This window comes from Carettochelys insculpta, chromosome 28, assembly GCF_033958435.1.
Source record: "Carettochelys insculpta isolate YL-2023 chromosome 28, ASM3395843v1, whole genome shotgun sequence".
Classification (NCBI taxonomy): Eukaryota; Metazoa; Chordata; order Testudines; family Carettochelyidae; genus Carettochelys; species Carettochelys insculpta.
In genome coordinates, this window is record NC_134164.1 from 15017403 (window position 1) to 15030460 (window position 13058).

The 13058-nt window shown below is 50.9% G+C and overlaps 1 protein-coding gene across 4 annotated transcripts in view; it reads left to right on the forward strand.

Annotated features, from left to right (window-relative positions):
- Positions 1–2409: 2409 nt before the first annotated feature.
- The window catches only part of DCAKD (dephospho-CoA kinase domain containing), a 28908-nt gene continuing 18259 nt past the window's right edge, over positions 2410–13058 (forward strand). The window contains exons 1-2 of one of the 4 annotated variants that reach the window (XM_074978696.1): positions 2410–2439; positions 9190–9278. Coding sequence is in view for 1 of the 4 variants with exons in the window: in XM_074978699.1 (XP_074834800.1) it covers positions 9194–9278 (85 nt within the window). In the remaining 3 variants the exon portion in view is untranslated. The other 3 variants (XM_074978698.1, XM_074978697.1, XM_074978699.1) reach the window with 3 other exon arrangements.

Here is a 13058-nt window from a genome sequence, read left to right on the forward strand (position 1 = left end):
AGTAATCTGATGAGGTTCAACAAGGACAAGTGCAGAGTCCTGCATTTCGGATGGAAGAATCCTAAGCATTATTAGAAGCTGGGGACCAACTGGCTAAGTAACAGTACTTCAGAAAAGGACCTGGGGATTGCAGTAGATGAGAGGGTGGATATGAGTCAGCAGTGTGCCCTTGTAGCCAAAAAGGCCAATGGCATATTGGGGTGCATTAGGAGGCGCATTTAAAGCACACCTAGAGAAGTTATTATTCCCCTCTAATTGGCACTGATGAGGCCATATCTGGAATATCGCGTCCACTTCTGGACACTGCCCCCCAACCTCTTATAGAAAGGATGTGGATGCCCTGGACAGGGTCCAGCAGAGGGCAATGAAAATGATTAAGGGGCTGGAGCACATGACCTCTGAGGAGCGGCTGAGGGGGATTGGGCTTATTTAGTTTGCAGAAGAAAAGACTGTGGGGCAATTTGGTAGTAACCTTCAACTACCTGAAAGGGGGTTCTAAAGAAGACGGTGAGATGCTGTTCTCAGTAGTGAGTGATGGCAGAACAAGGAGTAAAGGTTAGATGCAGGTTGGATATTAGGAAAAACTGTTTCCCCAGGGCTACGTCTACACGTGCACGCTACATCGAAATAGTCTATTTCGATGAACATCATCTACGTGTCCTCCAGGGCTGGCAACGTCGACGTTGGGCAGCACCACATCAAAATAGGTGCTGCGAGGGAACGTCTACACGCCAAAGTAGCACACATCGAAATAAGGGTGCCAGGCACAGCTGCAGACAGGGTCACAGGGCGGACTCAACAGCAAGCCGCTCCCTTAAAGGGCCCCTCCCAGACACGGTTGCACTAAACAGCACAAGATCCACAGAGCCGACAACTGGTTGCAGACCCTGTGCATGCAGCATGGATCCCCAGCTGCCGCAGCAGCAGCCAGAAGCCCTGGGCTAAGGGCTGCTGCCCACGGTGACCCTAGAGCCCCGCAGGGGCTGGAGAGAGAGCGTCTCTCAACCCCTCAGCTGACGGCCGCCATGGCGGACCCCGCTATTTCGATGTTGCGGGACGCGGATCGGCTACACGGTCCCTACTTCGACGTTCAACTTCAAAGTAGGGCGCTGTTCCCATCCCCTCATGGGGTTAGCGACTTCGACGTCACGTCGATTTCAACTTCGAAATAGCGCCCAACACGTGTAGCCGTGACGGGCGCTATTTCGAAGTTGGCGCCGCTAGTTCAAAGTAGCGTGCGCGTGTAGACGCGGCCCAGGTGGGTGGTGAAGCACTGGGATGCGTTACCCAGAGAGGTGGCAGGAGGTTTTTAAGTCCCGGCTGGGATGATTCAGCTGGGGCTGATCCTGCTGGGGGCAGGGAGCTGGACTCCACGACCTCCCGAGGTCCCCTCCCGCGCTTCGCTTCTGTTTCTATTTTCAGGGGGCTGCAGTACGGCCACGCTTACTGCTGTGCCGCTGCCAGAGCGGGGGGCCGCCGCGCAGCAGCCGCGGAGCGCGCAGCTCTGCACAGTGCACGGGAGTTGGCGCGAGGACCCCACGCCAGGCCGCGAGCTGACGCCTTCCCGCCGGCCGCTGCGCGAAATCGCCGACCGCCGCCGCGCGGGCGCCTCCCGACCGCTTCCCGCACCACGAGTCTCATCGCCCCAAGCCCGCGAGCCGCCAGCGGCCAATGGCCGCGCTCACGCCGCTTCCCGCTCCGCAAGGCTCATGCTAAGGCTGCGGCCGCACTCGCGGGGCCCGGGGCGGGCAGGGCGGAAGTGAGCGGCAGGAAGGGGGCGGGGCGGAGGGGCGGGACAGGAAGGGCGGAAGTGAGGGAAGGGGGCGGGGCGGCAGTGAGCGGAGGGAAGGGGGCGGGGCGGAGGGGCGGGACAGGAAGGGCGGAAGTGAGGGAAGGGGGAAGGGCGGCAGTGAGCGGAGGGAAGGGGGCGGGGCGGAGGGGCGGGACAGGAAGGGCGGAAGTGAGGGAAGGGGGCGGGGCGGCAGTGAGCGGAGGGAAGGGGGCGGGGCGGAGGGGCGGGACAGGAAGGGCGGAAGTGAGGGAAGGGGGCGGGGCGCGGGGCGCGAAGGGCGGCACTGAGCGGAAGGAAGGGGGCGGGGCGGGGCAGGGCGCTGGGGGCGGCTCAGCAGTTAGTGCCGGAGCCGGGCTGGGAGCTCGGCCGCGCGGGGCCCGGGGAGGTCCCATCGGCGGGGCAGGACTCGGTGCCCTCCCGCGGTCCGGGCCGGCTCTCCGGCGTGTTTGCCCCGTGTCCGAGCTCAGCCAGCGGCGGCCTTGGCCGCGCTGGGACTTCAAATCCCACCGCCAGCCGGGCGCTGCCCCGGGGCGGGGCCAGCCCAGTAAGGGCGGCGCTGATTGGGGGAGCCGGGTTGCTCTTGGCCAATGAAAGGGCGGGACAGGGTGGAGTGGCTGCTGCGGGGTCGGGGGTGCGGGAGCTGCCGGGTGAGAGCCCCGGGTCGCTGGGGGGACGCGGCTCGGTGCGTGCGGGGCTGTGGCGCAGGGCGGGGGAGGCCCCGGCCCTGGCCCTGCTGGGGCGCGCGGCGTCGTTACCGTGGATTGGCCTCCCCGTGTCCCTCTTCTCGGCCCCCAGGGCCCTGCGCGCCGCCTGCTGGGGCGCGGCCGGGGGCTGCCGGCGCTGCGCAGGGAGCCGCCCGGGTGCCTCTTCCTCCCGCGGCGCGTCGCTGCTGCTCCCCTCCGGTCCAGCGGGCCAGGCGCCTGCGCCCGCGGCGCCCTCAGTTCAGGGTGTTCCTTCCCCAGCGGCAGGGACGAGAGACGCTGCCCGGGCCTGGCTGTGCCGCGCTCGCGTCTTGCGCCGCCTGCACGTGCAGCTCCGGCGTTTGGTTTGGCTGGGCCCGGCCGCCCACGTGTTATGTGGCGGGGGCCGTGGGGCGTAGTCATCAGTGCCGCGATTTCCAGATCCCCGGCGGTCAGAACCGTCCCTTTCTGTGGCGGCGGTTCTCCAGGCTGCCTGCCTGAATGAGCACAGGCCCTGCTATCTCCAGCACGACCTCCTGCCCGCGGCGCAGAACTTCTGTGGGACTCTGTCCTCACCCGCGGCTATTTCAGAGCTGAGGACAATTTATACTTTCAAATCAGTGGCCCTGCTATGGGCACCCCCTGGCCCCACAGTCTGCCAGCGTTCCTACGGCTGGCTTGGAACAGCGCTTCCTCCGTTCTCGTTCCCTGGCGCCCTTCCCCTATTTGCTGTACGTTGGTGACATCAGCATCACCTGGACCCATGGGAAAGAGGCTCTGGAACAGCTCCGCTGTGATTTCAACAGTTTTCACCCCACCAGCAACCTCAGCCTGGACTAGTCCACAGAAGAGATCCATTTCCTGGACGCTAGTAGATAGTCCGTCGTGTCTGACGATGACGTCTTGAGTTTGCACAGGCTCGTTGTTTGTGGACTCGCATGTGGCTGAGGAGTCCAAGGTTTGAACAGCAGGGGCGTTCACAGTGGGGCAAGGGAAATGTCCTGGCTCTGTTGGTGTGGGTGCTGCTGTTGCTTTCTTCCTCTCATGAGCATCAATGAGGTGTACACATCGCTGCTCTTCAGAGGTGTCATAAGTGTGTTGTACAAGAGCACACTGCACATAAATGATGGTCACGTGAATACCATCATATACCGAAAACTCACGGACTGCTGTGCTTAACTAAACGTCTCCAGTTTCCATCCAGGGCACACTACACAATCTATTGTTTACAGCCGGGCACCAAGGTACAGCTGCATTTGCTCCAATTGGTCAGACAGGCAAACAGCTACAAGACCTTTACCAAGGTTTCCTCAAACTACAATACCCACCTAAGGTAGTGAAGAAACAAATGGACAGAGCCAGACATACACAAAAGCCACCTGCTACAAGACAAGCACAACAAGGAAAACGAGAACACCACTGGCCATCACATGCAGCCCCCACTAAAGCCTACCCTGTGCATCATCAGTGATCGACAGCCCATCCTGGACAGTAGTCGTCCTCTCCCTAACCTTGGGAGGCTGGTCTGTCCTTGCCTACAGACTGCCGGTCAACCTTAAACAAATTCTAATCAGCAACTATAGACCATAACGTGGTAACTCTAAACCTGGAACCAATCCCTGTAACAAACCTCGCTGCCAACTCTGCTCACATATCTACACCAGCGATATCATCACAGGACCTAACATCAACCACCCCATCAGGGGCTCTTTCATCTGCATATCTACTAATATAATATATGCCATCATGTGTCAGCAATGCCCCACTGCAACTTACATTGGCCAAACTGGACAGTCTCTACATAAAAGAATAAATGGACATAAATCAGACATCAGGAACAGTAACATACAAAAACCTGTAGGAGAGCACTTCAATCTTCCTGGACACTTGGTAATAGATTTAAAAGTAGTAATCCTACAACAAAAAAATTTCAAAAGTAAAATGCAAACAGAAATTTCAGAGCTGCAATTCATTTGCAAATTTGACTCCATCAACCAAGGGCTGAACAGAGACTGGGAGTGGTTGGCCCATTACAAAAGCGGTTTCTCCGCTTGTGAGGTTCACACCTCCACATTAGCAACTGACAATGGGCCACATCCCCCCCTGGCTGAACTGACTCGATTTCTCCTCACTTCATGTTCACAATTCCACATTAACTGCTGTTAATGGGCCACATCCACCCTGACTGAATAGACCTTATCAGCTCTAGCCCTCCCCTTTACTGAGCCTCTGTCTTTAAATTGTCTTTTGAAGCCCCCCTACTCATGCATCTGGTGGAGCGGGTCTTTGCCCACGAAAGCTTATGCTCCAAAATATCTGTTAGTCTGTAAGGTGCCACAGGACTTCTTGTTTTTGAAGATACAGACTAACTCGGCTCCTTCTCTGATACTTGTGTGCACTGTAACATACTTTTAAAGAAACATATCAAGTCTAGAGTTAGACTTCACATAATGGAGAATCCACTGCATCCCTAGGTAAGTGATTCCAATGACTAATTATCTTCCCTGTTAAAACTGCATGTGTTATTTATAGTCTGAATTGCATCCAGAGCATCTTGTTATGCGTTTTTTGGTAGATCATAGGGCAGCTTATGTTCGGAAATCTCTTCCCTATTGGTACGCTTGTCCACCATTGTCAAATCATCTCTTAGCATCTCTTGGATATGCGAAATAGATGGCGCTCCTCCAGTCTCTCACTAAAAGGCAGGCTTTCCTGACCTCAGACCATTCAGGTAGCTCTATTCTGAATGTCCTCTAGTTTTCAGCATCCTCCTTGAAATGTGGACGCTACAAATGGATGCACCTTTCCACTAAGTGCTTATCAAATGCTATGCTGAGCTGATAACCTAGGGATGGGCAACAATTTGATAGGGGGCCACTTCAAGAGTTGGGTAAGTAGTCAAGGGCCGCACTTTTCTGTGGAGAGATTGCAGGGTCTGGGGTGGAGGTTGCATTTGGAAGGGAGCTTGGGTAGGGGTCTGGGAGGGACTTTGAGTGAAGGAGGGGGTCGTGATCTGAGGCAGGTGATTGGGGTTCAGGGTTGGGGAGGGGATATGGGCGCAGGAGAGCAGTCTGATCTCTGGGAGAGGGTGGGGTAGGGTCTGGTAGGGAGGTGGGGTGGGAGGGTTGTAGGGGGTTTGGGTGGTGACCTGGGGCAGGATTGGGAGAGGGTCTTTGTGCAGAAGAGGATGCTGCCCATGGGGAGGGGTTATAGGAGGTGTAGGGTCCTGCAGGGAGTTGTGATCTGGAGGAGGGAGGGGACGGGGGTTTGGGTGATGTCCATGTACCATATCCCCCAAGTCCCCCTCTGTGCTGGCATGTTTCAGCATGCTGCTGTTTGTTTTATGTGTGACCTACACTTCGTTCCTCAGCATGTGACCTTAACCTGACTTGTATTAAAACATGCTCATGAGATCCCACAATCTGACTAAAAATTCAAATTAGCATGTGTAACTGACTTGTCCCCATCCTTACTTAAGTCTCCCAGTTTTTATTTGTTCATTTGATTAACAGTGTTTTAATTATTTTTTTCCAAATAATGAAGATATTAATAGATTCTGGGGCCAGAAGGAGTGATCACACAGGTCAGAGAACTTCTCAGGTAATTCCTACAACAGATGTCTTCAAAGTATTTTGAAGAGCATTGGGCTGAGAACAGATCCCTGCAGGACCCTGCCAGAAACACTGTAGGACTGTGATTTTCCCATCTATGATTTTTTTCAGTTAATCAGTTATTAATCCATTTAAAATTGCCTACATCGTTTCATGGGGTGGTAATAATTTAATCAGGACCCCAAGAAGCATTAAATCAAATTTTAGAACTTTGGAAATCTAAAAGGTTACTGTTGATACAGTCCATTATCCACCAAACTTGAAGAGAGTTTGAAGAATGGTTAAGATGAAAGTCGTGGCACTGCAGAAGCAAAGATTATTTTGTTTTTGATAAACGAAAACTTACCATGGCATAGAGACTCTAGAAGAAATCCACAGAGATTTTAACAATCGACACCCCACCATCAACTTATGCCTCAATTGCTCCATGCAAGAGGGACATTTCCTGGACACTACAGTACTAATCAAGGATGGCCTGATCAGTACCACATTGTACCAAAAACCTAGTGATCACTATGCTTACCTACAGCCTTCTATCTTCCATCCTGCACACATAACTCGATCCGTTGTTTACAGTCAAGCTCTTAGATGCAATCGCATTTGCTCTGATCCAACTGACAGAGACCAAAAACTACAAGAACTTTACCAAATATTCATAAACCTGAATTACCCACCAGGAGAAGTAAAAAGAACAAATCGACAGGGCCAGACGCATACCCAGAGACCAGCTACTCCAAGATCGGCCCAAAAAAGCCAAGAACAGAACACCACTGGTCATCACCTACAGCCCCCAACTCAGACCACTGCAACAAATTATTAAAGACCTACAACCTATCCTTAATCAGGATGCCACACTCCAGAACGCCCTGGGTGACAGGCCTGTTCTCTCCTACAGACAACCTCCCAGCCTCATGAGGATCCTCACCAACAGCCACAGCCTACACCCCAGGAACACCAGTCCTGGAACCTTTCCTTGCAGCAAAGCCCACTGCCAGCTTTGTCCACATATCTTCTCTGGAAATACCATCACTGGACCTAACCAGGTTATTCACAGAATCACAGGCACTTTCTCGTGCTACTCTACTAACATCATATGTGCCAACAATGCCCAGATGCTTTGTATATTGGACAGACTTCTAACTCCCTCAGACAAAGAGTTAATGGGCACAAAACTGACATCAAAACACTCCAGATCCGCAAACCAGTTAGTCAACATTTTAATGGACTGGGGCATTCTGTTAATGACATAAGAGTATGCGTGTTACTGAAAAAAATTTTCGCACCGCTATTCAAAGGGAAACAGCCGAGCTGTCGTTTATATTCAAATTTGGCACATTAACACGTGGTTTGAACCAGGATGGGACTTTTCTGAGTCACTATAGGGGCTCGTCTGCATACTTGGCTTAATCTGATTCTTGACCGTTCTCCGCCACCCCTCCACTCTCTGACTTGCTCACCTTGATCATTTTTTTTCTGATTTGTCCTCCTTGCTTACTGTTTTTGGTTCTGTGCCTTAAATATCGAGTCTGTTCTGGTCTGGCTATGGTCTGAAGAAGTGGGTCTGTCCCACAAAAGCTCACCTAATAAATTATTTTGTCAGTCTTTAAAGTGCTACTTGACTGCTTTTTATCATGATACCCAGAGCTATTAAAACCCATTTTTGTGGTTCTCGCCCTGTGCTGCTCTAACTGAACCTCAAGGGTAACACTTGTCCCACTTACAGGACTGTGTGCTCTTCAGGTCCTGACTTTACTCCCATTCCCATCCCTCTGATTCTTCTTAGACTAAATGGCTAGTCCAACACAAACCACCTAAATTTTGCCTTACAAATGGTTTTGTTTTCCAGATTATATACCTACAGGTGATATCATCTGTGAGTCACTAAAAGAATTATAACCATGATAGCAATTGATATCCCATTTTTGTATCAATTGATTGCACAAAATAGAAGGTCAGTGAAGTAAAGATCTTTTTAGTGTATCTACTTCTGTTGCTGAGAGACACAAGCTCTCACCAGCAGAAATTGTTCCACAGAAAGATATTGCCTCACCTACCTTGTCTCTGATGGGTTCACAATTACACTATGTGAATAGTATAGACACCTGCTTTCTCTGAAATATTTGTTTTAGATGGCAACAAGGATTAGTTCCTTAATCTTGCTCTTGGAAAATTTCTGTGTGTGTCTACGTGATGGTAGGCATGACCCGGATACCGTGAGCAGTGGGCTCATCCCTAACTCATTCATGTGCAGTACATTACATCATGCTCTCATGAGAGCAACCCAGATACTACTTGGTAACATGTTCAACACCAGTCCTTCAGTCTGGTCTCTTTCCCAATAGCACACATTAGGGTGTTTGTGCAGTAAAAAGTGTGTCCACTGAGAACACAAAAGCCAGAAGCCTACCTCTAAGGGTTAGCAACAGCATTAGAGATTGTATTTACTCTACACAGCAGGGGGAAATTTTGGGAAATAGACAAGCACGAGCCCCTCCACCTCTAAACGAGAGGTACTTGCCAAGGGACAGATTCTTTTCTATTTCGCACCAGGTGTCTTTATTTGCACCAGCGCAAAGTGAGTAAAAATGGCACCCATCTAGTCTGGACTTAGCTTTGGTCTAACTGAGGAGACTGCCCCTTTCATGTCCTGACCCAAAGCCCTTGGAGGTAGGAAAGTAAGGCTCAGTCTTGCTCATTTGGCAACAAGGTGACTTGTCAGTCTTGTGAAAAACTGACTTGGCTATTAGTCTTTCTGTCTCTGAGATCCTTATTGAGCCCGCTTGTGACCCTGGAACTGCCTGGCCTGCTCTCCTGGGCCTTTGGGAAGAACAATTAGTGACATGCACTTGCCTCTCTTTCCAGGCAGCAGCAGCCTACCTGGGTACCTTGGATACTGGCAGCAGCAGAGCTAGTGAGTTTGTGTGGTAGCTGTGCAGGACATGTGGCCTTGGCCTCCATGTCAGAGCCTGGCACAGTGACTTTAGGTTAGCTGCCCATTTCCGCCTTCCATAAGTTGCTGCCAACTGCCACAGAATCTTCTGGAACCCTCCTATGAGAGCTTTGTCGTCAGCATCTCACAGCCTGCCTCTGTCTGTCCCACTTACAGGACTATGATATTGTATCTATGTGATAGATACACATACGGGTCATCAGCAAGAAAGGAAAGGAAGCCTGTGTGGTGCCACCCTTTCACAGGTAAGTAGCCAAGACTTGCAGGTGAGATGAGACCCTCTAGCTTTTCTTGCACAAGAAGTTAATGTGCCTTGGATAACTAGATTTTGCTTTTAAAGTAATTCTTGAGGTTTCTTTTGGGTCTTAGTTTTCAGAGTCGTTTGTGCTGGTGCACATGCCTCTTGAGAGGTGGCTGCATTTCAGCGATAGACAAAGCAGTGTCTGTGTGTGTTTGAGTGTGCACGCGTGTGCATACATCTGTAATGTTTGGAGATGGCTAGTAAAGTTTGAAAACAATCGTAGTGAGCTCTGTGGATGAAAGGTGCCACACAACTGTAAGCTTCTTAGGTATATGGGAGTGGTAGGAAATTTGTGGCATGCAGACCCATCGTGTGGTCTTTGAGACATTTTGGTTTCTGTTGCCTATGCACATGGTTGCCAGATTCTGTTGGTTTCTGTCCATGTAACTTTTTCCTATTGGTATGCACGTAAACTTGGAGTGAGCTGTGTGCTGATTGCACAGGTGAGGGCTGTGTGCTCCCTCTGCATCCAGTCGAAGCACTGCTATAGTTCAGTCAGCACACACCACAAATTCTGGGTATGCAAGCACGGTTAGTAAAAGTACCCTGTTCCGAGAGACTGTCTTGGTTACCACAGTCTTGGGGCCCATTGAGATGGAGGGCCACTCATCTAACCTCAGTTGCCTATTGGTGGTTTGATGGCAGTCACTCATTGCCAAGTATGATCTCTTTCACTGGGAGCTGTGGCACCTCAGGTGGCTGGTAAGGCCTATCTTTGAACCACAAGTGCTGTTACAGTGAGGACAGATGTTTCCAGGCACGGCAGGAGGCTGTTGACCATGAACGGAAGCCAATCTCTCTTTCCTCCTGCGCCTCTTGCCCTCCTCAGCTGGTTGACAGCGAGCTCAAAATGCAGGAGACCATTATGCAGTACTGCTCTTCGTTTTAAGCAACCCTTTGTGAGTGTCTCCAAGTGTAAATGTCACAGAATCACAGGGCTGGAAGGGACCTCAGGAGGTCATCTAGTCCAGCCCCCTGCTTCAAGCAGAATCAACCCCCACTAAGTCATCCCAGCCAGGACCTTGTCCAGCCGGGACTTAAAAACCTCAAGGGATGGAGAATCCACCACCTCTCTAGTCAACGCATTCCAGTGCTTCAGCACCCTCCTGGTGAAGTAGTTTTTCCTAATATCCAGCCTACACCTTTCCCTCTTCAACTTCAGACCATTACTCCTTGTTCTGCCATCTGACACCACTGAGAACAGTTTCTCACCCTCCTTTTTAGAGCTCCCCTTCAGGAAGTTGAAGGCTGCTATTAAATCACCTCTAAGTCTTTTCTTCTGTAAACTAAACAAGCCCAAATCCCTCAGCCTCTCCTCATAGATCTTGTGCTCCAGACACTTAATCATTTTTGTTGCCTTTCACTGAACCTGCTCCAGCAAATCCACATCCTTTTTATGTTGGGAGGCCCAAAACAGGACACAATATTCCAGATGTGGCCTCACCAGCGCCGAATAAAGAGGAATAACTACTACTCTAGATCTGCTCGAAATGATCCTCCTAATGCACCCTAGTATGCCGTTAGCCTTCTTGGCTACAAGGGCACACTGTTTCCTCATATGCAGCCTTTCATCCACCATAACCCCTAGGTTCCTTTCCATCCTACTGCTGCGGAGCCAGTCGGTCCCCAGCCTGTAACAGTGCTTGAGATTCTTCCGCCCCAGGTGCAGGACTCTACACTTCTCCTTATTGAACCGCATCAGATTTCTTCTGGCCCAGTCCTCCAATTTATCCAGGTTCCTGTGGATTTTCTCTCTATCCTCCAACGTTATCTACCTCTCCCCCTAGTTTTGTGTCATCCGCAAACTTTCTGAGGGTGCAATCCGGTCCCTCATCCAGGTCGTTAATAAAGAGGTCGAATATCAGTGTTGCTGTCAATGTTGCACTTATTTAAATTATCCTTCAGCAAGTCCTTATAATGCTTCCATTGTCGTCCTATGTTATAGTACCCTTTTCCTCAGATGGGAGGACAGGACCTGTTTTGGGAGGCGTCTGGCATGACCGGTGCAGCAGAGTTGTTAACTGGCATCATTGCCTTATACTGGTAGTCTGTGCCTTTTCCAGAACACTGATGTTGGTGTGTTTGTCTCCCCATTTGATCTTCAAGATCCTGTGGACGCAGCCTTGCTGATGCCTCTCAAGGGCTTTCAAGTGATACTTGTAGGTTGTCCAGGTTTCAAATCCATACAACAATGTTGGGGCAATAGTGGCTTGGTAAACAAGAAGCTTGGTGTCTGTGAATGTCACAATCTTCAAACACCCTGTGCTGTAAAGAAGCAAAGGCTGCTCTGGCACAGCTCAGGTGGTGTTGGGTTTCTGCATCAATAGCTGCCTTGGATGAGAGAGAAGCATTTCCTTTGTCTTGGAAGTGGACGGTCTCCAGTATCTCCGTTGATTTTTGATAGATGAAGCCTGTGGAAAGGGCTGATGGAGCACTGTGGTGATCTTGATGTTGAGTGTGAGACCAAGACGTGAAAGCCTCAGCAAACGTATTCAGGATAGTTTGAACATCTTTCTTAGAGTGGGCAAAACCTGCATTGTCGTCATCATACTGAATCAGAGAGGGAGCCAAATCAATCTGTATCTTCAAAAAGAAGTCCTGTGGCACCTTATAGACTAAGGTGTTTTGGAGAATAAGCTTTCGTGGACAAAGGCCTCCTTTGTCAGATGCATGAGTTGTGGGTTTCAGAAGAGGATTGAAAGAGGGAGTCTCAGTAAAGGCAGCGGGTGGGGCGGGGGGCAGAGCTGTTAGCTCTGGCCCTCCCCTTTACTGAGACTGTCCCTTTAAATCCTCTTCTGAAACCCGCCCCCACCCCCACTCATGCGTCATAACTGAAGTTCCACGATAGATGTGGTGGAAGTCTTGCTGATAGCTTTCAACTGCTAAATTTTCCATTCATTATGTAAGTAATTTCTCCTGCAGCTGGAAGCTCCCCAGTAATTAGGGAAAGAAAACAGCAATAAAAAGTACAAACATGGTTGGAGTGGCGATGCAGCCCTGTTTGCAGGATTCACTCTAGGAGCCAGTATTACTGAGAACAGTCACTTCCATGTTGTCGTGAAGCAGCTTTAGGACACTGATATGTATATCAGGACATGCAGTTGTCCAAAGTGCAGTATGGTCTCGCCGTTCCCGAGTGCCACATTCGCGAATTCAATTAGTTGCAAGTGGCTTTGCTTCCCCGGGTCTCTGGGTCCTGGAGCGCTGGTGGCTGCTGCGGCTTCTCTGGGGCTAGAGCGCCTGCAGCTGCTCTTCCCCAGGGCTCCAGGACAGCAAGCACCTGCGCTGCTGCTTCTCGGGGCTCTGAGCTCCACCCCCCTCTTCATAAAGATCAACATTCAGGAAGGTTCTGAACCCAGAACCCTGGCAAATGTTGAGACCTACTGTACAGCCCAGAGGGCTCAGTGATTCACTGAATGAGAAATGAAAGCCCTGTACAGTGGTCAGTTTTTCTCCTCAGTGTTCTTGCAGCTGCCATGCTGTGAAGATATCACAGCCGCAGTTCTGGGACATGGTCGGAACCACTCTGTGACTCTGGTAAAATTTCTTCCAAGAAGGGCGGCAGGTGAGTTACAAGGATCCACGCCACAGCTTTGCCTCCAGTGGCGAGGAGAGAGATACCATGATCGTTTCCACGGTCTTTTTTATCTGCTTCCTTGAAAAGAATGACAGTCAACATCCTTCATTTCACTGGGTGTCTCCTCCTTTATCCAGATTTTGAGGG